Below are 27,326 nucleotides of genomic sequence, written 5' to 3' on the forward strand. Positions count from 1 at the left end.
AGGCAGGCATTTGGGGTGGGTTAGGGTATTTTAGAAAATGTTTTTATTGTAGAATTTTATTGTTTTAAACTGTTTTTATTGTATGTTGTACATCGCCCAGAGTGGCTGGGTGACCAGCCAGATGGACGATTAATAAATTTAATAATAAATATATAAATAAATAAATATTTGTGCCCCAGAACCCACTGGTGCTCATGCTGGTTTTATAGAAAGGATGTACTTTAGTATTTGACAACTGTATCCACATTTCTTCATCCTTAGACATCACAATTTGAAAGTGAAGCTAAAGCTTAACTGTGTTTAATCTACTGCAGTCTCTGATGGTATTTCTAACAGAGGATAAAACTACCGCAGTAAATACCAAGCCAATCCTGCTCAGAATTTCCTTGTACTCCATCTTTGCTTCTCTACCTTTTATGCTTCACACAGGCATGCAGCCCAGGTTCCAGCCGGCCTATTGCTTTCGCTACTTATGTGTTGTATGTAATGGTGGTTTTGCCTTAGTGGAAAGCACTTAAACTCATGGAAGTTGGAACATTTAGTTTTTGTGAATTCCCCCACTGAATCCTCCTGCCCCAAGAAACTGATCTTGAGGGTTGGGGGATTCTCTGGAACAGAATTGGATATGGCATAGAGGGCTCCAGTAGGTAGGAGAGGGATTGGTGAAAATTGAGTGCCCCCTCTTGTGCCATTGGAAATGCTTTCTGCTAAGAAAAAGCCACCACTGGATACAGGCCTATACTTCCAGCCCAGTTCATGACCCCAGGGAACCCTTTACTTTGGAGTCTTAACAAAAATTGCAACATGACTGGATTTGCATGAGTTTATGATGAAAATGGAGATACGTTTAGGGTGTTTGAGAAGACTTTAATACTGCCCTTCAGAGTGATTAACTCACAAATGGTCTTTCTCCCCTTCCCTCAGGAAAATTGGCAGCAACTGGGAGCAGGAAAGTACTTATTAAGGCTTAAGGTGCTGCTTTCAGTCCATGCTTGCCTAGAAGAGCTCAGATGGGATTAAAGTCCACATGGAGGTATGGAAGAGGATCAAGGACTAGCACTGAGAAGATGATCTGTTGGGATTCATGTTGCCTTATCTGCCTGGTGGTGATCACCATGGCTGGATTTTCATTGGCTCGGCCATCATACAATTTAGTTGGCGAAGGCACTACTTTGGAACCTGAAGGTGAGTTACAACATTCGTTCTCTATTGTTTTCTATAGGATCTGGAATTTTGGAAGAATTCAGCCCTGCATAAATAACTATGCACCATCACCACATTTTCCACAAGGGAAAATATATTTGCTGAAATTTATATTGTCACCACTGATGTTGCTCTAACAGTTGCAACAAAGGGATAATAGCTGCGGGTATATCCACGTGCACCTATTTGAACTACGGTGCCATGGTGGCTGACATGGTTATGTACACAGTATAGGAGGATGTAATAGCAAGAGATGTACAACTATTAAGAAAACATTGGTTGTGGATGTGACTCTCCCAAGACCAGTATCTGCAATGACTTCTGTGTGTAACTGCTTTCAAACCTGCAACTACACTCTTCCCATTTTAAGAGAGCTTAGTCACGTGGTTGGTTAAGGAGACGTGTACGTCTTTGCAAAACAACGGGCTTAATTATTAGTTTGACAACTTAAGCCTACAAATAGCTTCATGTATTTTGTTTGATCTAAGCTTTGATTTTTGGAAGTCCTTCTTCTCCATATGCTTAACCTTAAACCATGAGATAAGTAACACTAAAATAGAGGCTATGTGGGGCTCACACTGGAGTATCCATCCTCAAACAAAAACAAGCTTTTTGTCTCAGACCTTTTCAAATAGGAATATGGGTTCTAAACCATAATATTTAATCATTATCCATTGGACTTGGTCCAAGCTCCAGAATTTACAATTATGCTTAACTTGCTACACTGTTTTGTAGCAATAAAATTAAAATTTTACTTACGAACATTGCTTTTCTTCTTTGGAAAAAAAAAGTCCTGTTTACTTTGGTCATTTGTTCATATTACTTTTGGCCGCAGTTAGTTTATTTGAAAGGGTGCACCGTTCAAAATGGCCACAAAATGGCCATTTTATTACCACTAATAGTTAACATGGAGTGAACTTTAGCTGTCTCATGAACCAAATGTAGCACGTTTAATTTTAATACATCTTCATTTATTTGAAAGAGCAATGCCATTTTATTGGACTTGTAGCTGTCAACGTAACTGGAATCTCCTTTCTATTCCTTCCTTTCTTGAGCATTGTATCTACACACCATCCTTACAAACCCATAAGGATTTCTTCTTTGCCTTTCATTTCCTCTTAAGCCCCTTATTACACTGCTCACATGGCCATGAAGGTGCCCTGCCAGGATTTTTGTGCCAAGGGTGGCTCATGTCTACCAGCCTAAAGGAAAAGCAATGCTCTGGTTCCTGTGAAGAATATAATGCAGGTTTCCTGGTGCTGCTGAAAGGTGTGCCCCAGGATTTTGGAAGCTGTCTCCAAATCCTGTGAGTACTCAGGAGACTGCTTCCCTTATACACCACATAGGTGGTGTGTTGCACATGACAGAAGTGAAGGCAGTCCTTGGTGGGTAACAAAACAAGACCAGACAGTTGGCCCATGGGTTGCATGATGTGTAGGGCTGTTAAAGGACAAGTTTCCCTTATTGTTTCAAAGCCACAGGGAAAAAATCCTGCAGTGCATTCACTACAAGGGTGTGTTGAAATCCAACCAAAATCTGCATGCCTGTTCATGCCAAAGAACATATGGAAGAATGACAATGCTTTATACTGCTGAAATGTTTTTTACATCCATGATAATTTTGAGCCGATGTTCATTAGGGACATACCCCGATTCCCAAGTTCCAGAAACTGCAGTATTTATGGAATGTTAAGACAATGTTTTTGATTGCAGGGTATTTATTGTAAAAATGTTTTTATTTATTGTGCTGTACAGTATACAGGGGGTCCCTGTGCTCTCCTCCCACCTTCTGTGCCTCACAGTAAGGGGCCGGTGTAGTCTTAATATAGTTGCTGTTACCTTGTACTGCAATGAGCTAACACATTTATATTAACTGAACTGTCAAAACAATCTTGTCAGTATAATGTTCATGAAACTTGCCCTCTCCCAGATGCTTTGTTCAGGGGATCTGGTCTCTGTATTTCATACGGTAACGTGACTTGTTTTTTTCTACCCTCTCTTCAATTTATTTGTATGCATAACTGATTTTTTTTCTTTTTGCTTACTCATTTGTATATAAAATTAGGCTTTCCCAGATGCTTAGAATCAGTTCTCAGAGTTATTTACATTGATGATGTATTATGAATTATGCATTTCTAGGGGATTTTTTTTTTAATGAAGTATAGTGACAGTGCAGTCTGTCTTCAGCTGAGCTGATCATAGAAGGGGTTTTGTGGGGTGGGTGCGCTATTTATTTATTTATAGCTTTTTTTACCCCGCTCCTCCGCCAAAAAGGCTCCCAGAGCAATGTACATAAATTAATAAGATAGTCCCTCCACTTTTCTGATATCCTTTGGGGGTAGGGGTAGGGCAGGTTATGAAGTGATCACTTGGTCATTGGGGGGAAAAGCACCCACCCTCCATGTAATTTAGCAGAACTCACCAACATGTGTTCAAGATTTTCTCTGCAACTCTGAGGGCTAGCAACCTGCTGTATTTGTTTGTGAAAGAAAGTCCAGGCTTTTTCTTTTTAAAGATTCTTGGGAATATAATGTGATTTGCTATAGGACTGTTCTCTTGCAGATCCCTAAAATCCCAGTCATTGGCTTAAACTAGCAGGGATGTTTGTACAGTGCAATGCGGAACATTGTATTAAAGGAAAAAGCCTATTTTTTTAGGGTTGTCACAGTAGTTTTAATGTTTTTACAGAGGGTTTTTCTCCTAATTAGGCCTTCTAAGAGAGTTTGCTATAAGGTTTAAAAGCATCTTGCCTCTGGAATGGATATCCACTGTGCAGAATCTGGATCTTATCAGCATGTGGCATTATTGAAAAATAACCTACTTTTTGTTTCCTGTGTCAGAAATGTCGTTTACATATATGAAACAATTTCAGATGTGAGAGAGAACACTGAAAAATGACTAGCAAAGAGAAACAGGCTTATAAACCTAATGACATAATAAGAACTTTCATGTGGTAGAAGAGACAGAGTAGTGTGGGATGGTGATGACATTTTGTGAAAAAGAAACTCCTTTATTTGCTAAGCTACTTTTATAAATATTACTTTCTCACATTTATAAGTTGCTTTTCAGTGGAATATAACGCAGAAAAGTATTCTCATTCTCTTTGGAGGTTGAAAGACCCCTCCGCATCTGCCTAAATCTTTCTACTTCAGTGAAGAATAGAATGTAAGGCTTAATGTGACTGTAAATCTGACTGTAAATCAGTTAATTCAGTTAGGGTGCAATCCTATGCATGTTTAGCAGAAAAATGCCCTACAACTCCCAGCATGCTGTAGCTAGCATGGCTGGCTGGGGCATATGGGAATTGTAGAACTTTTTTTCTGTCTAAAAATGCATAGGATTGTGCCCTAAGTGAATTGAAAATGGAATCCTCTTCATACTGATGTAGATGTAAATCTCACTGCATTCAGTAGGGCTTACTTCCAGGACAGAATGCAGGGCATTGCTGCCAAAATAAGGTGATTTTTAAATCAGATTTAATTTCAGCAGACCTCATCAAATATGTTGAAATTCCTGTAAGAGGATCCTTCTTTGAAGAGTTTTTTCAAAATGCAAATAAATGCATTTTATTTATGACTTTATTTTATTTGAAAAAAAGGTACTTTCACTGAGTATTCTCCATGCATCACTTAGATATTACAGCATCTTAATACTTAACTCTTAAAACAGTATATTATTTAACTGGCTTATTTTCACATGATTGATTAATGGGTTAAAAATCACAAGTCATTTATCAGCTATAATAATTTGGGTAGTGATCCCACCTCCTGTCTTTATGATTTTACTGCACACAGTGGACCTCATTTACAGAGTAAAAAAAAATAAGCAAGTGGACTTTAGGGCGCAATCCTATCATTCCCTCCATGTTTCTCCTGTCCTACATTTGCAGCTAGACAGCTGATTTCAGCTGTCTAGCTGCAGGACGGTGGAGTGGGGGAAGCAGCTGCCAGACGACACATAGGATGTGTCGTTCCGACATTTCTGCCTTCCCTGCCCCAGAACGCCCCCTGGAACGCGCCTTTTTGGCCACTCTGCACTCCTCTTCCGAGTGCTGGCTTTGAGGTTGGTACCCGGAAAACCACATTTCCTATGGCCGTCTAGCCGCTGACTAGCGGCCATAGGATTGCTCCCTCCATGGATTCCAGTGACATTTAGGTATTTATTAGTGGAATTCTGACCATACTAAAATCAAGGACAGACTCCTGTGAATATGGAGTCACAGTGAATTCCTGAATTCACAGAATTCTTTTAAAGTTGATCAGGATTTCATCCAAGGATTTCAAACTGAAGCAACACCATTTATGAAAATGTAAGTATAGCAAAGCCTCAGAGAATTGTAAGAGCCCATTTAGAGCTCATGTCTAAACACATCTTCATAAACCTTGGCATTTAGAATACCTGATGGAATATGTACTTTCATTCATGAATTATTTATACAGTCCAGTCAGTTAGTTTGACTAGCATATATAATACTAAAGCCACCATTGCTAACTAAAATGTGGAGTAGTTTTAACTGGAGTAATTTGAAGATGGTTAAGTACCTTTGCATGGGTTGATGGGTTCTTTCCTTGCTAGTTTGCCCTCTGGGGGCCCAAACAGACAGTACTTTAAATATTGTCTAGCCACTATGTCTGTTTCCATTTTTACTCTAGAGTAGGTGCAGCGCTCCCGATTGGGATTCTAGCATGGGGGATAGGAGAGCTTTTAAGATTTGGATTGGGGGCCCTTCACTTATTCTGGATTAAAAATGAAAAGAAGACATAACTGCAAGGCACACAGTTGAAGTAGTATCTGTGTTGGCCCTAAGATTATATTTTAATTTCTGTTTGCACAGCAATTTATGAGACCCCAGTCCTTAGAACAGCCTCCAGGCACTGCTGTTATGCAAAACAGATCATATTTGTGCCCTGGCATGTTTGTTGTAAGCATGTGATTGCGTCTTGTAATATCAGGTTTTCTGGTGGGCAAAATAACATACGTAAGAAGAGCCCTGCTGGATCAGACCAAAAGCCTCTGTAGTCCAGCATTCTGTTTCCACAGTGTCCAGCCAGATGCCTATGGGATGCCCACAAGCAAGACATGAGTGCAGTAGCACCCTCTAGCCCATGTTTCCTAGCAACTGGTATTACTGGAGATGATTTATGGCCATTATGACTGCTAGCCATTGATAGCCTTATACACAAATATGGCTTATTACCTTCATGGTTGAATGTGTATCATTGAGCATATGGGATTTTTATTTGGCTTGAATTATAGGAAAAGAGGTAAAGGGTTATTAATAAAAATCTATAAATCCCACCCCTGACTTTTTGCCAATGATGCCCCCCTTTGTAGACTTCTAAAACAGTAGCTGTGGTAAGAAAAGGTAGGGGAGAACTACCCCAACCCCTCCCACCCTACAATTTGAGCACTGTCTGGACATTATTTCAGATTCCTAGATGCAGTCACTTTTTTTGCTAATGTCATCTGGGCATTCAGGATTTTCCCAAGCCTCTATGTTTGCATTATAGCCAAATGTGGCAAGTACAGAGAATTGACAACAGAGTCAGGATGTGTACTTTCCTTACATTGTACACATTAGTACACATGCATTTTGTCAATAGAAAGTTGGATAATGTAGACTTTAGGCTTAGGCCAAATGTTACAATTTATCAGGGTGGGAGGAGCCGTTACATTTCCTTGTCACTTTCATATATTTTTGAACATTTGGAAAATGCTGTTTTCTGGGATGTGGTAAATATTGATCCAGACCTCTTGGGGTTATGTTTATGATAGGGTAAATCATCTTATGGTGACTCTTCCGTATTAAAAAGAGAGAAGAAGAGAATTGGGCTGTAGTTTGCCCTCTATGTTAGCTCTTTTAAGCAGTCGTCACCTGTACATGGGGGGTTTTGTGTCTCAAAAATTTAAACCTGATCTATATTCCTATAATAGAGTGAATACAAATGAAGTTAATCCTTAGTGATGGGAGGTTTGACTGCACACACAAATTGAAAAGCAACTTAGTTGAACTGAATAATTAGTTCAGACACATATTTGATAAATAGCAAGCTCACTCTTGACCTTCTCTCACCCATGTTGTCTGTTGGGAAACCCGCTGGGCTAGTTAATTTGGTCTCTCCTTGGCATCTAACTCCCTTATCCCTTTTCAGCTGATGTTCAGACAAGCTGTCCCTAGGTTTTTAAATAACACAACCACTACGTTAAAGTCTCTTTCATTTTTTATTGTCACATAACATCTTTCCAGGGAACAGGTTAAGATGTTAAAACTTAGATTTGAGTAGTGCCATGGTCCAGTGAGCCTTCTCTCATGGTGTTCACTGGTAGATGCTACAGATGTGTACAAGAGCAAAGAGCAGTTGAGAACTGCTGTATTTCGGAACTGAAACCAATATAAAATAGTCTTCAAACTTCACAGTTAGATTTTTGGGAGAGACTGGCACTTTTGGACTGCATTTCAGGATTTTGTGGAATGATGTGTGCATTGATTCCAATGCCACTGTATGTAAGACTAGATTTTAAAATAAGCCTTTGGAGTTCAAATTTTGAGTAGTTGAGATTTTGAACTCTGATTTTATGTTGCGTTTAGGAAGTTAGCTACACTCATTAATTTCCCCAGATGTACCTACCTAGTTATGGATCAGTCTTCCCAGAGAGACACCATGTCTGTGTGGTTTTTTTTTTTTTTTTGTCATCAGGTGAAAGCCTTCCTATACACCCAGGCTATTCTGGACCTCTCAGTTTAAAAACCCATGCTTTTAATTGAGTTTTAATTTAATTTATTTTTGGAGGTGCCACGAGGGTTGGCTTTTGTTGGAATTTATGTTGCTTTTGATTTTAGGGGTATATGTTCTATTTTTTTAATCCAATTTGTTTTATGTTTCTTTATTGTATGCTGCATATAGCACACATATAAGTATAATAACTAAATAATAAATAATTCTGGATAAAGGTTTATTTCAACTCAGACTTCTTAGCTCGGTGGTAGAGCACATGCTTTGCATGTATTCCCAAGCATCTTCAGGTAGAGCTGGGGGAAACCCTTGGCAGAAACCTCAGGGAGCTGTTACCAGTCAGTAATATTCTTTTTTTTTAAAATAGAAATATTTCTATACCGCCTGCCATGTAAAACATATCCAGGCAGTGTACAGGAAGAAAACCATAATAAATATATAATATGACTAGAACATACTAAAACATAACCAATAGCCATCAGTCTAAGCCAGCCTTCCGCAGATTGGTATCCTCCAGATGTTTTGGACTTCAGTTCTCATTGGCCCCACCCAAAGTTCTACAGTGCATCGGAGGACTCTGATTGTACATTTGTGTTCTTTTTTTAAATAGTCATTCCAAATATTGTTTGGAATAATATGGCCACCAGTCAGGAATGCTGGAGGGTACCAGGTTTGGGAAGGCTGGTATAGTCAGTAAGGTGGTAGGTTGTGGTTCGATTCAGTATAAGGCAGCTTCCTATCTTCCTTTGGTTAGGGGAAGATGCTTCTAATGAAGGAATAGCCAATAAGGACACATGCCATCTGTGCTTACTAATATCAGCTGATGTCCCTTGACAACCATCGATAAAAACTAGAACAAAAAGGTGTCCTGTTTGTGGGCACAGTTGTTATGCAAAAACGTATTTCCATGTAAGGATTAAATGAAATGACATGCCTTACTCCGTATGGATCCCCACATGGCAGCCTAGCTACAGCTCCTCGTTCTTATTTATCTCCTGTGAACTGCTGATTAAAATGGGCATTTGCCCATCTAATTAATTTTTTTAAAAAAAAATCTTGTAGCCTGAGAATTTGCAATTACATTTCAGTCCTGTAACAAACTTTTAAAGGCAAGTTTAAGCTGCATATGTAGGAAAGTAGAGTTTTACCATGGAAATACTAACAAGGTTACAGCTCTAAGAGGAGTCACAGTTACATAATAGGTGAGGCAACAGTTAAATTACTCTAGTAATAAGTGCTACATAACGCTCAATATTTTTTTAAACCCATTTTTCCAACTTCACCAGAAATGTTTTAATCTCTTTCCTTTTAGTTCATCATTTAACTTCAAAGATATAATATTTGCTTAAAATAAATACTTTACTTGGAAATGCATTTATAGAGAAAATGCTTGTGTAATTTGTGTATCGTTAATAGAATAAAATATCTGGGAAGCTGCTGGTTTAAAAATGTTAAACATTGTAGAAAAGGTTTCTTGCTTTCTGATTTCAAAATGATACCAGAACACTGTTTATGTGGCTACAGAAAATTGTCCAAATTGTCATTAAAAACAATTTGTGGAATTTACATTGGATCAAGTAAAAGTTTAATAATAGTATAGTTATGGTCACAATCCTATGTACACATACTTGATAGTAAGCCGCAGTTAATTGGCAGTATCCAATGCTGCCCGCCTGCTAGCAGGACCTCCTGCCTGCACAATGTGAAGCTAGTGGTTCCTGAAGCAATCAGAAATGACCCAAAACACTTGATTCTGAAAGGGTACAGATTAGCGGAGCTCACAGAAGGTAGTTCCGCTGACCAGCCCGGTTCTGGAAAAGAGCGTTTCCAATCATTTCTGGGCTTACTCAAGAAGCAATACTTCCCTGTTTTACAAGTGACGGGTCCTGCTTGCGCAGTGGAAGCAGCGGCGGTGGAGCAACCCTCTTGGATATTGCCCAGTGGGACTTACATCTGAGTAGACATGTATAGGATTTGCACTGTATAAATTTCAAACTGAATTTTTCAAATGTGAGGAAGGCCTCCTTAATAAGGAACGATGGACATTATTTAATCATTATACTGCCTGCTCTTTTAAATAATTTCACCAGTTATTAAATTTAATAATAAGGTATACCAAATGTTATATCATTATGGGATAATGATCCTTATGGGATATCATTATAGGATAAGAGGCTTTAGGGGTGGAAAGTGTGGATACAGTAAGGGTTTGGTTCACCTCTCTCCCCCAATCCCTATGGTGCATTTTAAACCTTCCTACCCAATCACTTGCAGTGACTGTTTAATATGCACATCTTCTGTTGTCATTTCTCGTTTGGCCCTTGGTACAGAGTATTAATTAGTTCTGAAAAACAAATCGCTTGCAGTTTCCGTAGGCCCCATTCTGTATACACTGTTATTTTTGTTGCGTGTGAACACATCTTCAGGTTCTTTTGTATTTAAGGACTAGTGACTTAGCAGAGCAGACCAAAGTGGAGAAAATGCTAAACCATCCTTTGGGACTAAAAACAGCCACAGTCATGAATCCCAGTGTCAGCTAATTATCTTTGAACAACACAATCAGGATTCTCCAATCATGTCTCTGTAATTTAACTTTATGATGCTTTCAGGGAGGTTTTTTTGTGCACAAGAGTTAAACAGCTCTCTTGATGGCAAGACTGCTAGCAGTTCAGTTGACCAAAACGTTCCCTGGAACAGTTCAGTGTAGGGACTCTGGGGGAAAAAAATTGATACTTCATGTGTGTTGACCATCTATGAGACAAATCTTGTCAACATGGTGAGGGGACAGCAATGTGAATAAATGATTGGTTCTGAGTTTTGGGGGGCAAACGTGCCTCCAGTTGGACACTGAACATCACCTAACTGCAGTCTTTCCATACGACAGCATAGAACAAAGCCCTTGCTTTGGGTTAAATGGGGCTGCTTTTAACCATGTGAAAACACCCTGATTTTGTACTGTGAGTTAAGAACAATAGTGTGTGGCTTTATTTTGTTTTTACTGGAACTGGATATAGCACATCAAATTATTGGGTGAAATTCCCATTTTCTGGGTAAAATGTTGCATTTTCCATACATGGCCACAGAAAGCAGGGAAGCGAGGAGGAGCTGAGGAACCTTATGATGAAGGTGAAAGAAGAAAGTGCAAAAGCTGGGTTGCAGTTAAACCTCAAAAAAACCAAGATTATGGCAACCAGCTTGATTGATAACCGGCAAATAGAGGGAGAAAACGAGGCAGTGACAGACTTTTTCTAGGCGCAAAGATTACTGCAGATGCTGACTGCAGCCAGGAAATCAGAAGACACTTACTTCTTGGGAGGAGAGCAATGACAAATCTTGATAAAATAGTTAAGAGCAGAGACATCACACTGACAACAAAGGTCCACATAGTTCAATCAATGGTATTCCCCATAGTAACCTATGGCTGCGAGAGCTGGACCATAAGAAAGGCTGAGCGAAGGAAGATAGATGCTTTTGAACTGTGGTGCTGGAGGAAAATTCTGAGAGTGCCTTGGACTGCAAGAAGATCAAACCAGTCCATCCTCCAGGAAATAAAGCCAGACTGCTCACTTGAGGGAATGATCTTAAAGGCAAAACTGAAGTACTTTGGCCACATCATGAGAAGACAGGACACCCTGGAGAAAGATGCTGATGCTAGGGAAAGTGGAAGGCAAAAGGAAGAGGGGCCAGCCAAGGGCAAGATGGATGGATGATATTCTGGAGGTGACGGACTCGACCTTGGGGGAGCTGGGGGTGGTGACAGCCAACAGGAAGCTCTGGCGTGGGCTGGTCCATGAAGCCACGAAGAGTCGGAAGCGACTGACTGAATAAACAATAACCACAGATAAGAAGTTCTTGCCTTCCACTAGCAAGGATCTGTTTTGTAACCACCATTCAGCATTAGCTCTATCCTACTATATAGGTCTGCTGCTGTCACATCTAGTTGTTGCCCTGTAGTGAGGCCTGTGTACTACTGAACTTTTAATTCAGTAGCAAGTTTATGGTTAGTAGATTCATGAATATTGGGTAAAACGTTGTCATATATTCCTGTGGAGTCGGGCCCTACATTGCATTTTATAATTCAACATTTTCTTTTTTTATCATGACATTTTCTTTTATTTTAAAACAAGATTAACAAAATAAAGGTGGCAACAACAACAAGAATGTGCATAATGATTAATCACAATCATGAAAGAAACAAAGGAATGTACTAATTATACATCTAAGTAGGAGCTTAATTTCTAATGAAAGTAAACATGCAAGTTCTACAACGTATGAAAGGAGTGTGTGCAGGTGTATGCCATTTTGTGTGTTTGTGCATAGTAATCAGAAAAAATATAGGCAACTGTATTTTGTTGGAACTTTATGAAAAGTTTGATGTGCCTCAGCATAGGAAATGAATGGAAACCATAATATCATTCTTTGACATTTTCTTTAGAATTTTGATATTTCTTTCTTGTTCTTTGAAAGAACTGGAACTGTGTTGATTGATTTCTGCCTTTAGGAAAAGATAGCTCTCACGGAGTTCAGTAATCAGACTTTGCAACGCACTGAATGTGAATAGGTTTCTCAGCTTGTAGTGGGGAGCTAAGGCTAAGTGAGTGTGGCTTGCCTGTCTACCTAGAGCAGCCTTCCCCAAACTGGGGCCCTCCAGATGTTTTGGACTGCAGCTCCCATCAGCCCCAGCTAACATGGTCAATGGTCAGGGATTATGGGAGTTGTAGTCCAGAAAATCTGGAGGACACCAGGTTGGGGGAAGGTGACCTAGGGTGTGTTCTTGGCAAAGGTGAGACTAGGAAATTTGTATTTATTTAAGAAATCACTTACCTTTCATAATAAAAATAATCCCAAAGTAAGGTACAAGCAATAAAACACAGTACAATAACACAATATTGATAAATATATATAATCAAACAGGGGAGAGCAGTAACAAATAATAGTTTACATGATGTGATAAAAAAAGAGAGGAACATTCAATCAAAATCCTGGATAAGTAAATGGATCTTTAGCTGGCGCTGAAAGCTTGCAAGATTTGGTGCCACTCATGTATAAGGGGGAAGGGAGTTACACAGTTGGGGGGATGTATGGAGACCCCTCTGTCTTGGGGTGCTACATAGTGAACTCCAGGCAAGTGTGGCACTGTCAAGAGGGCATCCCCACTCAGTGTTAATATCTGGGCAGTTGCAGCCTTGCTGATCCAAATTGGGACTACAGCAGTGGGCAAACGGTTAAATCCCTGCTTTTTACCTTCCCCCACCAGGGTCCTTATCTGTATTGCAGCTCCTGTCCTGCTATTTACTCTAAGATGGTTTCAGATGAAGCTTTTATTGTGCCTCATTCACAGAATTTGGGGGGGGGGTGTCCAGACAATGACATCTTGAACTTGTAACCTTCCTGTGTTTCCCCAGCACTTTTCCCATCTTTTTCTTATCAGAAAAACATCCATTAAGGAAGAAAAGATGGAATAGCTGCACAGTGCCTTCTAACTGGTAGCGTTAGGAGCTCTCCTTCTGGAACCTCCTCAAACAAACAAACAAACAAACAAACCCATTCATGTAATTGCTAATTGTGAGAATGGTGTTATGTGTAGTTTGGCCCTAAGCTGGTGGCCATCGCCACATCATGTGGCAGTGAATTCCATAAATTATGTGTGAAAAAGTACTTTCACCTGTCCTGAGTTTCCTGCCCATCAGTTTTATTGGATCACACTGCATTCTCATGTTATGAAACAGGGAGGACAACGTCTGTCTCCGCTTTCTCTCTATACCAAGTATAATTTTATAAACCTCTATCATTTCTTTCTTCCTTGCCAAGACATATGGCCCATGATCAGAACCTATCTTAGTTCTGGGGTCTCCAACATGGCACGGGTGGGCACCAGTGTGCCCATGGATACCTTTCTTGCTGCCCACCAGGGTCTCTGTCTCCCCTGATTTTATTTTATTTTGATTATTTTGAATTATTATTATTACTGGGGGGCTGGCATGCTCTAAAGCAAAGTGCTGCCTCAGTGCCATCTTTATTTGGATTCGAAGGAGCGTTTTTGTGTGTTTTGGAGCTCAGACCCCAACTCTGCCTTGTAATTAGGTACCTGTTCTGGGAAATGAGTGTTTTGTGACCGGCCATACCTATCATGGTAGCCATTCAACAAATTTGGCCAAGCCCCCTCATGGCACCCATTTTGTGACAGGGCCCATTTATTTATTTAAATAACAACAACATTTATATCCTGCCCTATATCATTAGGATCTCAGGGCAGCGTACAGATAAAATCAATTTAGACAGTATAAATCAATAAATAATTTAAACAGCTAAAAACATATTAAACCATTAAGCAAGCTAATACCAATTTAAAATCTAAACCAATAAACAGTTAGAAAAGCGCATTACTTTAGGGAATGCATTTAGCCCTCAAAGGCTTTGATAAAAAACCATGTTTTAACTTGGCGCTGAAATGAAAGCAATGTTTGCATCAGTTGGGCCTCTACGGGGAGGGCATTCCACAAAAGGGGTGCCACAGCAGAAAAAGCCCTCTCCCATGACACTCTCTCAAAATTCCCAGTGTTCCCACCAACCCCCAAATGGTTTGGAACTCCTGTCTGAGTTGTAGCCTTGGCCATTTTGACATCATACAGAAGGGTAATGCTGCACTGTGGTATAGTCCCAGCTGGAGCCTTGAAGCTGAGGGACCCTCACTCAGAGCAGAGTAGCCTGTTTGGTGGGGGAGGGCATGCCCACTGACTCCAAAGGGGGCAATTTTCCATTTCCTGGAAATGAATAGCGAGTTCTGTTTTTGAGGCATGCTATAACTTGAACTAGTTTTATATGCTTGCTGGTTCATATTATCCTTATCCCCTTCTGAAAATGTTTCATCTGTAACTGGGTCTAGAAAGTCTGCACGGCTGGAAGGAAGTTACGTGAAGCAGAATCTTGGTTTGCCTTTTAAAAATATCACAGTTAACAGAACAGCAGGCTTCTATTTCTCATTTCTGCATTTCCAGATTTAGGAGGTCTACTACAAAGGGGGTGGAAATTTTGCTCTTCGTTTTATATCTATCTGCCTCAAAATGCAAGTAGTGAAACTGCTTTGTTCCCAGGCCCTTTCCCCCTTTGTACAAACAAAGATCTTGAATTTATCACACTTTCCTGCTTGTGTATTCTAATTAAAGTTCCCAGCATGTGACTTTGGTATTTAGTCAAAGAGTTCAAAAACAGCCAAATTCCTTTCCTTTGCATTGTTCTGCTACTGAAGTATTTTTAAATTTTATTTGGAAGGGGGAAAAAACCTCACCGTGGGGCTGTCCTTGGCAGCAGAGGATTCTTATCGTCCAAGAGGATGTTTACGATGGGCTTACTGAATATTCATCAGCACAGCTGGAAAAGTTGATAGTTGCACAGAAAGTCCCACATATGGACAATGTGGTTTTGAAACTTTCTTTCTTTCTTTCTTGCTTGCTTGCTTGCTTTTGTTAATATAGAAACTATTTTGATAGATGGTGTATACACCTTTAGCAAATAAATTTGTCTGTCACTTTTTAATTTCATTTTAAGCTGGTAGAATCTGTCAGCACAATGCATGTGTGTAATTATGCTTGTGTGGGGAAAGCTAGGTCAGGGATGGGGAATGTATTGCCTTCCAGATGTGGCTGTCTGCAACTCCCATCATCCCTTGCCATTGGTGATGCTGGCTAGGGCTCATGGGAGTGGTAATCCAATTATAGCTGGAGGGCCACACATCCCCCTCCCCTTCCATAGCTCCTCCCCCACACACTCTAGCTTAGTCTTCTCCAACCTGGTGTCTTCCAGATGTTTTGGACTACAATCCACATCCTTCCTGACAATTGACCATAGGGCTGACGGGAGTTGTAGTCCAAACCACCTGGACTACACTAGCTTGGGGAAGACTAAGAAAGAAGCTTTAGCTCCTGCCCTTTCTCTCCTCTTACAATGGTCTTGCTTGTTCCCCCTTGATTAGATTCTATCTGCCTTATACCATCATTTAGGGATGCGTGAATGCACTCCGTCAGGGTTCTCCGGGTGCCCGCCCAGCTCCTGCCACTGTTCACCTGTCCCTGGACTGCGCTCAAGCCTTCCCATGCTCGACGAGCAGCTCTCACTCACTCCAGTGGCCTCATTAAATTCCGTGGTTGCCATTTTTTGAAAAATAAAATGTCGATCACAAAAATGTGCATATTTGCATGTGTGCAGAAATGCACATTTTGCAAACATTGCACATGCACAAATATGCACATTTGGACAAATTTCACATACGCAAATATGCACATTTTTGTGATCGCCATTTTATTTTTCAAAAAATGGTGACTGCAGAGCTCAATGTGGCCATCGGGGTAAACATGGGCCACTGGCCGAGAGCAGGCAGGGGGCGAGTGGGGGCAGGGGCTCGGTGAGTGGGGCTCAGGAGTGTAGGCATGGGAGGTTCTGCCAGATTCCCAGACCATCCTTACCATCATTTCCCCTGCTGATAGGACCGGAAGTGGTCTGGAAGAAGCAAGAGAACTGCTAGATTAGTAACTGGAATGGCTAACACACTCCCCCCACCCCAACCCCTAATCAGCAGAATGAGCTCCAGGCTGACAGAGCAATGGGTCAATGGGATACATGGGTGTACCCTTCCATAATGTTGTTACTACTTTTTTTTTTTTTTTGGAACTGTAGCATGGTTTTAACACATCCATTCAACGCTGTAGATTTCACAAGGAAACCAAGTTTTGGCTTCCCTTTTTAGGGAATTCTGGTACACAAAGTGTGCAACCTTTCATTGCCCTGCAGATATTAGAACAGGGTGAGCAACTTTTGGCCCTCCAGATGTTTTGGCCTACAACTCCCATAAGCTCTAGCTAGAATGGCCAGTAGTGAGAGATGAGGGGAGTTTTAGGCCGAAACACCTGGAGGGCCACAAGTTGCCCACTCCTATACTAGGGAAAAAAGCAAGTGCATGCACAGTAACAACATTTCTGAGGTTTTCCTCTCAAGTCTGCAATGATGGCCACAGGTCATTGTCCCCTGAATAACAGGCATTTTAGCCCCAAATAAAGGAAAAAGACTACAGGTAGAAGATGAAGGCACAGTTAATCAAATAGAAAGACTAGTGATATGTACAAAAGTAGCCTGTCCAAAATACTGAATTAATTTATATATAAAGCCAGAATTGTCTGTGTTGTTGTACCTTTTGCTCTAATTACTAACAGCAGAACATGATGAAAGTATGATGCTTCTAATTTCTTAACAAAAACATTCCTTCTCTTCTACCCATCATATTCAGAGCAGTGGCTCAACCTCAGCCTACCTAGCTTAGAAGTTTGATCAGTATTAAACTACAGAACAATGTAAAAAAGTATTACTGAAGCATAAAAAAAGTAAAGGTGTCCCCAACCAGTCGTGTCCGACTCTAGGGTGTGGTGCTCATCCCCGTTTCTAAGCCGAAGAGCCAGCGCTGTCCGAAGATGCTTCCGTGGTCATGTGGCTGGCATGACTGAACACCGAGGTGCACAGATTGCTGTTACCGTTCCCGCCGAGGCGGTACCTATTTATCTACTTGCAATTTCTTACTTTCGAACTGCTAGGTTGGCAGAAGCTGGGCCTGAAGACGGGAGCTCACTCCGTCACGCAGCACTTGGGTCTCGAACTGCTGACCTGCCGACCTTCCAGTCTGCAGTTCAGCGTCTTAACCACTAAGCCACCGCGGCCCCTCACTACTGAAGCATAGTGCCTTGTTAGTCCTGCAGAGTAGTATTTGAAGGGTGAGCAGCTTTCTAGTATAGTGCTTTAGTTCAGTGGCAGCAATATTTATGTAGGACTGATTCTTTATTATTTGCAGTGTAGTTGCTGCTTCTCTCTGCTCATGTCCAATTCCAAATCAATGAACTTTTGAAATGGGGAGACTGTGTGGTTGAGTGGGTGGCAGCATGGTTACTTCACACTAGTGTCACTGGCTTTGAGGGAGCTGCACTGTTGTCATGGAAGGTTGCGTCTCATCTGCTTGTCCCACATAGCTGCCCTCTCCATTTCCCATGATAGCAATACAGGGTAGGACCCAGCTACGCTAGAAAGGTCATGCAAGAATTGGCCTTTAGCTGATACAACATGAAGAGAGATTGATTAAGGTCCTTATGATCCAGTTCACATAAGGCTGAAGCAATTCACACCAGTTAAATGGGGAACCATTTACTATATGATTGTTCATTTGTTTTATTTTTAATTGATGGTATTTGCTTAATGTTTGTGGTCTGTATTTACAAAATCTATTTCATTCGATTCCATGGCTAGATAAGGGAGTAGCTGTAAGCAGAGACCTGTTGGTTTGGAGAATTTTTAAAGAGTTTGCTAGTGGCAGAATATTACTGAAGATAGGGTTTTAACAGTAGCCATTTCCCTAATCTAAGGCACTCTTAAAATATGCTAGTGTAGATGCATTTTCATAATTTCTATGGGATTTTTAGTATGACATGCGTTTTAGTCTATACCTTATTCAACAGGCACTCTCAGGCTGCAGTCCTATACACCAGGGATGAAGAATGTGTAGTTCTTCAGATGGTGGTGGACTGCAACTCCCATCAGCCCCGGATAGCCTGGGCATGTCTAATTGAACTCAGTGGAGCTTACTTCTGAGCAGACATGCACAGGATTGCACTGTGAAGATCTACTTCATTTTATTTTAGAGGCACCTGGCATAGAAAGCAACCTTTCAGTTGTGGTATTTGAGACAGGGCAAGGATAACAGCAGTTGTGTGAACCATCGCATGTTCTTAAAGAGAGGACAGAGTTTTTCTAATAATGTCTCCACAAGATGGCTCCTTTTTTGTTTTTACTTGAGAGACTTTTTCTGGCATCACTAAAACACATAGGCAAGCTCTGCAACTTTCTGCTGAACAGTTCCTTGGCTGTCAGTATGTTCTTCTTGTAATAGATGTGTATATTTCTTGCCCCTAAAAACTGGAGTATAATTGTTTCTTTAAAAAGAGCTGCCTTTCACAAAGGAGCCAAGGTTTTGATCCAGAAACTAGGCCTCTGCCTACGCTACTACTTTTTCATCCCTGTTTTTAAAGTTTGTACATAGTGATAAACTCTTGACTATCAGCAGCATAATCATCCATTCATTGCTGTGTGGCCCCCATCTCTACAACAGAAAGAAATGAGTTCAGGCAGCTACAGTTGTAAGGGAAGGGCTTTGTTGGTTGTGAACCCCTCCTATGGTGGGGACAGCTGATACATTACAAAGAACTGGGAAAGCAGAAATGACTTGCACTTCTGCTTTCCCTGCTTCTCTTGAAATGTGAGAACTGGGAGTGAATCCAGATGCCATTTATCAAGTGGCAACTTACTACAGTGTGCGTGTAACCACTTAGTAGGCTCGCTGTCTCGAATGTCCTGTCAAGTGTTGAGAAAAACTTTACCACACATAAGCATCTGATCAGAAATCTGGAGAGGCAGGAGAATGGTAATTCTCACGCCACTTGGCAAGATGTTACAGATGACCATCTTACCAAGTAGTGAAGAAATATAAATGTGGAACAAAGAGGAACAGGTGGCTTGTTCCAATGTTTACCTTGCTTCTTTGTAATATTTCAACCAGCTCTGAATAATAAGTGGTGGGGTTGGCTGGAAAGCCAGCCTACGTATTGCTGCTTAAGGAAGAAAGGGGTTAGTTCCTTGCCTAGCACCAAGGCTAAGGTGTCTTGCTTGCTTTAGTTCTAAATGTGAAATATGGGAAGTGTTCCTGGAGAAGCAGGTATTGCACAGAATGGAGTGGTCCCTGCTAGTCATGTGGTCTGGTGGGGAATCCTGTGTGCTGAAACACCCTCCCTGTGTGTGCTCGGGAGGCAGGGCTTGCACTGAAGCAGTGAACCTCCTTTCTTCAGTTCATAATCACTAAGCAAAGTGAGACAGTCAGTCTGTACAGAATGGCTGCTGTAAGTCAGCGCAGGAGCTGGTCTTCCATAGTTATTGTGCTAAATATCCTGTAAGCATAAAAAGTACTTACTAGCTTGGCCCAGGGCATCACAGGGGGAGATGGGTTAATTCTGCAGAGCCGTTTAGTTTCCATGTTGGCTGGGACTCATAAGTGCTTAAACCTGTAGGACTTTTCACATGAAAGAATTGGACAGGATAATGCTGCAGTATCCCACCTGTTCTCTGTTTGCTTTTGGGCACACCATCAAAAACTGCTGGGAAAAAATTTTATAGGCAAGCATTATAAAAAGTGACAGCCTTTAAGTGCTTCTAGATTTGAAGTTGGCAAAAGAAAGATTTACCTGAAATAGTTCTAGACTTCCAACCATCAATTATTTATGTCATGACAGTTCTTGATATTTAATCTTTGTCATGATGTTCTCCATCACGGGAAATTCTTCCCTCTGTTTCTGATCTTCAGACGTAAGTGTTAATGCTTATATTGCCAGAATAGAATCATCTACACACAAGAGGGAAGTATAAGGAGGTTTGTGCAGGTTATTTGTACTTCTGCCAAACATTTGCAGAAGTACAAATAACCTTTAGGAAAAAAATCCCAATGGGAGGAAAATAAGTCAGTGGAGACTGAGCATGCTCAGTGGCCACAGAATGCTGACTGACTAACTGGAAGAGTGAACAGGGGCATTCTACGCTGCAGTTTCTTTGGTTTAGGTTCCACTTATGCATTATATTGTGGATTGATCTGCACTGTGTAAATCTTAGAGGACCTTTTCTTGTCTTTTTTGATTTGTTAGTAATTTCTCTCCCATCTCTGTTTAAATTTACTCTTGACTTCTTTTGAAAGGATTCTATGGACACTTGCAAAAAAACACAACAGTTTGGCATGTAAGTGCTGTCAGAAGAATAGATGGAGACATACAACTTTTTGGACATAATGTTCCAAGCTTTCTAAACCAGGAAACTGAGAACAAGCAATGAGCCTGAGTGCTCTTCCCTCAATCTTCCTCCCTTCCCTTCACATACTGAAGATTGGTACTGCGATCTTGGTCTTTTAAAGCTATAGTTCCCCTTTATATCCAAAATGGTGAACTGTGATTTAATGTTAATTTACTAACCATGATCTTAAACCATGGGTTCATCCTGCTTTAAGATCCTCGTTGGTAAACTGGCATTAAACCATAGTTTGCCATTTCAGGTGTAACAGGGAACTGCAGTTTCCAGGGACTGGGGAGGGGAGCATGTAGGTCTTATCATTCCTGGCTTAATTAATTATGGTTTATTACGCTGGGAATGTTACTTCCAAACTGCCTTGTCGTAGTTATACGTTACACTGGTTTTTTTGAGCCAGTCAGTAAAACTCCTCAGTGCATATTTAGACACCCTGAAAAATGGGTAACTTGTTATAGTGATTTATTTACATGCATTTAGCCTTTTGAAGAAAAAAAGTCAGTTTTAAAGACTCCTGTAAATTGTTGGCCCCAACTAAGCTCAGTAAAACAAATTTAGTATACCAAATAGAGTGAGCTGAAGTGGTTATGGAGAATAGTGTCAACTGTTCTATAAAGTAAACCAGTCTTGCTTGTTCTGAAGTGTCAGCAAACCTAAAACCAATCATTGGCTCTGTGACATTTTTGCTACATTTCTTGGATTTAACCTTTTACTGATATAAAATATATATGTAAAAAACAGCCCGTTCTCCATCTGGAGAATGCTTTCTTTCCCCCCTAATAACTCTCTGTTGGTACAAAATATAACACCTGTATAATGGATTGATGGAATCCATAATTGCCCTAGTAAGTTTGTAAAAAAGAAAAAAAGTGTAAAACTGTATTAGTGTTCATAGAAGACTTCCTTGCCAAAGCGTTTTGAGCTGTTGAAAGTTCTGAGGCCCAGTTTTAAAATCCAAACATGGAAAGTGTTAATATTTGTATAGAAATACTATTTAGACTTCCAGCCAAGTGCTTAGGAATAGCAGTCATGATCATATTATGTGAAAACGAAGAATTGCTTTTCCTTGGTGGTGCAAATTGAAGGAAAGGCTATGAGAGTAAATTTTTTACTATGGCAAAGTAAGTAGTTCTCCTGCAGTGCTAATTTATGAAGGTCTTAGGCCCAGATGAGCCACTTTCCTCATGGGGTTGGACATTTAGGGTACAATCCTATATATGTTTAGACAGAAAAAGGCCTGCAATTCCCAGCAAAAAAGTAGTAGGCCTTTTTTTTTGGTTCAAACATACATAGAATTGCGCAGTTATTCTCTATCCTTTCACGTTTGTGTTCACCTTTAGACCTTTTAAGCTCTGTTGTGCTTTTATTGGCAACTTTCATCTACCTTGTGTGAAATGATAAACCCCATTCAGGCATTCACATTACGCATGCAATGAGAGAGAATGGGGATGAGTGTGCCACTCCCCCGCCCCCCCATCACTCTCCTCATTGACCTTCCTGACTTTGAAGTTAAAAGTGAGTAACGGGTAGCCTTTTCTACTTGAACACAGGAAGCTGCCTTGTACCGAGTCAGACCATCGGTCCATCTAGCCCAGTATCGTCAGTGACCGGCAGCGGCACTGCAGGGTTTCAAGCAGGATCCCTTCCTAGCCCTACCTACAGGTGCTGGAGATTGAGCCTGGGACCTTCTACATGCAAGGCAGGTTCTCTGCAATTGAGCTACAGCCCCCCCACCCACCCTTACCATTTCTACAGTCCTGACAGAATAGTGAAGGCTCCTCCCACTGCAGATGTTTGCCTCCAACTCTGGATGGAAACAAGGATAGTGACAGAGGGGGTGGAACTAATGTGCTTGTTCCTACTCTTTCTCATCGTGTAATTTAAATACCTGAATAGGACCGTAATGTCCATGTGATAAGTTTTCGGCCTAAACCAGGCAGAATAGTACAAAGAAAAAAACGGCATCCATTGTGGATCACACTTGTGCTCTTGGTGAGGGCTACAGAACTTGTGTAGACCACAAACGGGGTGGGATGGCGTTAGAGGACTACCTGTCACTTTGCATTTGGTCTTGTAAGTTTGCCTTACGTGCTTCCCCAAATAGTTACAGTTTATGAACACTGTTATAAGAAATATATTTATTTCTATACCGACCCATAGCCAAAGTTCTCTGGGCAGTTCACTGAAATTAAAATCACAAAGTACAACATAAAATATGAAGCTTAAAACTACAATATAAAAGTCCTCCTGGACCGCCTGGAGGGGTTGGGCATTAGAGACACCATATCACAGTGGTTCCGGTCCTTCCTCTCTGGCAGGTACTAGAGGGTAGCACTGGCAGAGAAGGTTTCGGACCCGTGGCCGCTCACTTGTGGGGTGCCACAGGGTTCCATCCTCTCCTCGATGCTATTTAACATCTGTGTGAAGCCGCTGGGGGCTGTCATCAGGAGGTTTGGGGTGTGGTGTCATCAATATGCAGATGACATGCAGCTCTACCTCTCATTCAAATCTTTACCAAGGATGGCCGTAGAATCCCTGTCCAAATGTCTGGAGACGGTGAGTGGCTGATGGGGAGGAATAAGCTGAACCCTGACAAGACTGAGGTACATTTGGTGGGAGACAAGAGGAAGTTGGGGGATGCTGACCTGGTGTTGAATGGGGTATAGCTACCCTTGAAAGACCAGGTCTGCAGCCTGGGGGTCATTTTAGACTCCCAGCTGTCCATGGAGGCTCAGGTGTCAGCTATGAGCCAGACAGCGCTGTACGAACTCCATTTGATACAGCGTCTGTGCCCCTACCTTCCCGACCATCTGCTCCCATCGGTAGTACATGCCCTGGTCTCCTCTTGTTTAGACTACTGTAATGTGCTTTATGTGGGGTTACCCTTGAAGATGGTTCAGAAGCTGCAGTTGGTACAGAACGTGGCAGCTCGCATGATTAAAGGCAGCCGCCAGCGAGATCACATCACTCCAGTTCTGAAGGAGTTGCACTGGTTACCAGTTGTTTTCCAGGCCAAATTCAAGGTGTTGGTTTTGACCTTTAAAACCCTATATAGTTCTGGCCCAGCCTATCTTAAGGAGCGCCACCAGCAACACCAGACAGGCTGCTTAACAAGATCAGCCTCGGATGGCCTTCTCTCTGTCCCATCAGCCAGGACAGCTAGACTGGTGAAGATGAGGGAGAGGACCTTCTCTGTGGTGGCCCCCACTCTGGAACTCCCTCCCTGGGCAACTCCGCCATGCCCCCTCTTTAATGAGCTTCTGCCACGCATTAAAAACATGGTTGTTCAGGCAGGCAGGTTAGGGTAATTTTAGAAATGTGATGTTTTTAATGTAGAATTTTATTGTTTTAAACTGTTTTTATTATTGTACATCGCCCAGAGTGGCCGGGTGACCAGCCAGATGGGCGATTAATAAATTTAATAAATAAATCGGCCAGAATAAAACCTAGCAGCAGTGCAGAGACTTAAAATACATATTTAAAAAGAAATGTATGTCTCTTAATGAAATGTGTTTATATTGGTTTTGTAGATGGCCTTCCCATGTTCTAGAGCTAAAACAGGTAATCTATTTAGCTACAATGCTGAGGATTTGTTCTTAGGTCCCACTCCTAGTGTGCTTTCAGTGGCATGAGGCATTAACTTAATAGCAAAGGAGACAGAGCGTCCTGTGGCACCTGAAATGCTAGTTTATAGTAGCCTGCACCTTTCTAAGCCCAGAATTTACTTCAACAGATTCAGTTACCAAGTTACCAGAATTCTTGTGTATAGCATATAGTCAAGGTACACACTTCGCCTTCTGATTAGTGCAGATCCCTTAGCCAAGGCTGGAAAGTGTATCCACCACCTTGTCTTACCTACTTTTTATGCTGGTCCTGTAAGCTGGCAAAACAGCAACACTCATGGATAAAATAAGCTTTATCAGTGTTGCTTGCCTTTTCCAATTTTATGGAAGTGGCTGGCGGTTGGGACTATTTGTTTTTTTTAAGAACACAATTTTTTAATGGATAAAAGTGCCTTAATTGACAGCTGTTGGAAATATTTGTTTCCCCACCTTTATCTCTTCATCCTTCTTCTCTGTCCACCTATCTTCCACTTTTGCAGAGCCACCAACCAAATACCAAATCTCCCAGCATGATGTAGTCTCTACACTTCCGGGAGATAAACTGACCTTGCGCTGTCAACAGAAAGATGTCAACATGATCACTTGGACTAAAGATGGGGTCCGTTTGGTGTCCAACAATCGAACAAACATTACTGGGGAATACTTGCAGATTAAAGATACTACACCAAGAGATTCAGGCCTTTATGCTTGCACGGTTAGGACTGTAGACAGTGATCCCCTCTACTTCATTGTAAATATTACAGGTGAGTTTGTTATGTAACTTTTACTACATGCGAACAGTTCTAGTCTAAATTAATTGTATATGAATGTAAAACTATGTCCTGCTAAAGCATAACAGAGAAAATGCAAAGTAAAATTCTGGTCATATGCAGCAATCTTTAGTTCTGCCTCGGCCAAAGTGAAGTGGGCATTTTCTTCCAAAGAGAGAGGGCATTTTCAGTTGTAGTGACTATATACTGACTATACAATGCCTTCTCCTGGGAGGTTCACCTGCTGCCAATATTGCTTTCTCTTAGGCGCCAAACACGTTTTTTTATCCACTCAACCTTTTAAAGTACCTTTTATGTACTTTTAATTAGTACTGTTGACTGCTCTTTTCTCTGCTGGATCTTTTAGATGTGGTTTTACGTATTTGTATTTATCATTGTTTTAAACCTCGTAAACCATCAATTTTGATCAAGCATTGTAGAATAAAAATATTTTACATAAGTAAGATAAAAATACATTTCTTTAGGTTAAATCCGAGTGTAAATTTCAGAAACCTTCACTGGCTTTTGGTGTTATGTCCCTCACACTATGGTATGTGTATCCACAAACCATATGTAGTGTAAAATCTACATAGCTTCAGAAACATAAGGAAATGAGTAATTTGATTCAAATGAACAAGAATATATGGAAGCATATTTTAGATGCATGTATGTGTGTTGGGGACTGTGATAGACTGATTAAAGGAGCAATCCTATATGTGTTTGCCTAGAAATAAATCCTAGTGAGAACAGTTAAATGGGTACAAAATTGCAGCCTAAGAGTATTAGATAGATGATGAATAAAATCATGCGTATATATAACAGCCATCTTTTGAACTTGTTGTTCAGATCTTTTGCTTGATCAGTTATAAAGATGCTCCGTTTTTTAACTTATGTATCCAAAACACACACACACACACACACACATTTACACCCCCTAAGCTATGAGTGCTTTTCAATGACAAGTAAAGAAAGTTTTCTGTTTAGTTTTGTGTAAAAGAAAAAGGGTGGATTTTTTAAAAGTTGGAAACTGTTTTGAGACTTCCATGGCCATGATTCAACAAACATACACATGCGCACACACAACACACATGCAGAGGAGAACAGTGTGCACAGTTGGAGGTTCCTAAGCAGCAGAAACTTCAAAGAAGCCTCTTGCTGTGCACGCAGTTCTTCCTCACACAAACAGGAATCTTGGTTGGATAGCGGCCTCTTTTTTTTTTTTTAAAGACATATTAGGAGGAGCACACTCAGCCATATACTGTGTGATACTCGTATGCTTAAAGAAAACCTGTTCCAGATGTACCTCTCAAAAATCCAGACCACAGAAAATAGGTGTGTTTGCTTACAATATATAGCAGGTGAACAATTTAAAAAATTTTTAAACTTCAGATGTTCTTTCATCTGGAGATGATGAAGATGACAACGATGGCTCTGAGGATTTTGTGAATGACAACAACCAGATCAGTAAGTAACTCTGACTGTTGAAGGTGGCTAGCAGGATCCATATAGAGCTTCCCCTGCTAACCTTTTGCACTCTCTTCAAGTACTTTATTCCTTGGCTATTAAATGCATGAACTGTCTATTAGCATCAGCTTTCTACTGGCTTGTTTCCCCTCTGGTTTTGTGTATTTCTAGCCTTTGAAACATTGAAATAAACTACTATCATATTCTTGCCTGCTTGTTTATTCTTTCTTAGTTGCCAGTAACATTTTAGCAGTTCTCCTTTTTAAATTTGAATTAAACTTTTAATTAACTGTGTACCGACATCTCTTCTTCCTTCATTTCTGGATCTCATTAGTAATCTCCTGTAATGACAACACGTAAGTGATAGTTACGAAACTGAGTTAAATTAAACTAATCTTGTAGTGAAAACAAAAACCTATTAAGAAAGAATGTGATGATCTCATCCAAGGTCGGTCATCCCTAAATGATATAACTCAGCCCACAAGTCTATACTATGCCTGGTTAGCAGTTTAGGCAGATACTCTCATGGTGTCCACCCAACACAACAGTAGATCAGAATAATTTGAAACTAAAGATTGCCTCTAAAGCCCTGTCCCTTAATAATGCAGTTTATGTTCCCACATCAGGTCCACCAAATATCTTAGACTGGCCCTTTGAGGCCTGGTGTACACGTGCAGC

The 27,326-nt window shown here is 40.8% G+C and overlaps 1 protein-coding gene across 4 annotated transcripts in view; it reads left to right on the forward strand.

Annotated features, from left to right (window-relative positions):
• FGFR2 (fibroblast growth factor receptor 2) overlaps nt 1–27,326 on the forward strand; it is a 212,059-nt gene that overhangs the window by 62,726 nt on the left and 122,007 nt on the right. For 3 of the 4 annotated variants that reach the window (XM_084846048.1, XM_084846046.1, XM_084846045.1), the window contains exons 2-4: nt 925–1,185; nt 24,915–25,178; nt 26,574–26,648. In XM_084846048.1, the coding sequence (XP_084702174.1) occupies nt 1,011–1,185; nt 24,915–25,178; nt 26,574–26,648 (514 nt within the window). In that variant the 5' untranslated portion in view covers nt 925–1,010. The remainder of the gene's footprint in view (nt 1–924; nt 1,186–24,914; nt 25,179–26,573; nt 26,649–27,326) is intronic. The other variant, XM_084846049.1, reaches the window with a different exon arrangement.

The sequence above is a fragment of the Heloderma suspectum genome, chromosome 3 (genome assembly GCF_057233095.1).
Source record: "Heloderma suspectum isolate Gila_16-S chromosome 3, 16-S_ref, whole genome shotgun sequence".
NCBI lineage: Eukaryota > Metazoa > Chordata > Lepidosauria > Squamata > Helodermatidae > Heloderma > Heloderma suspectum.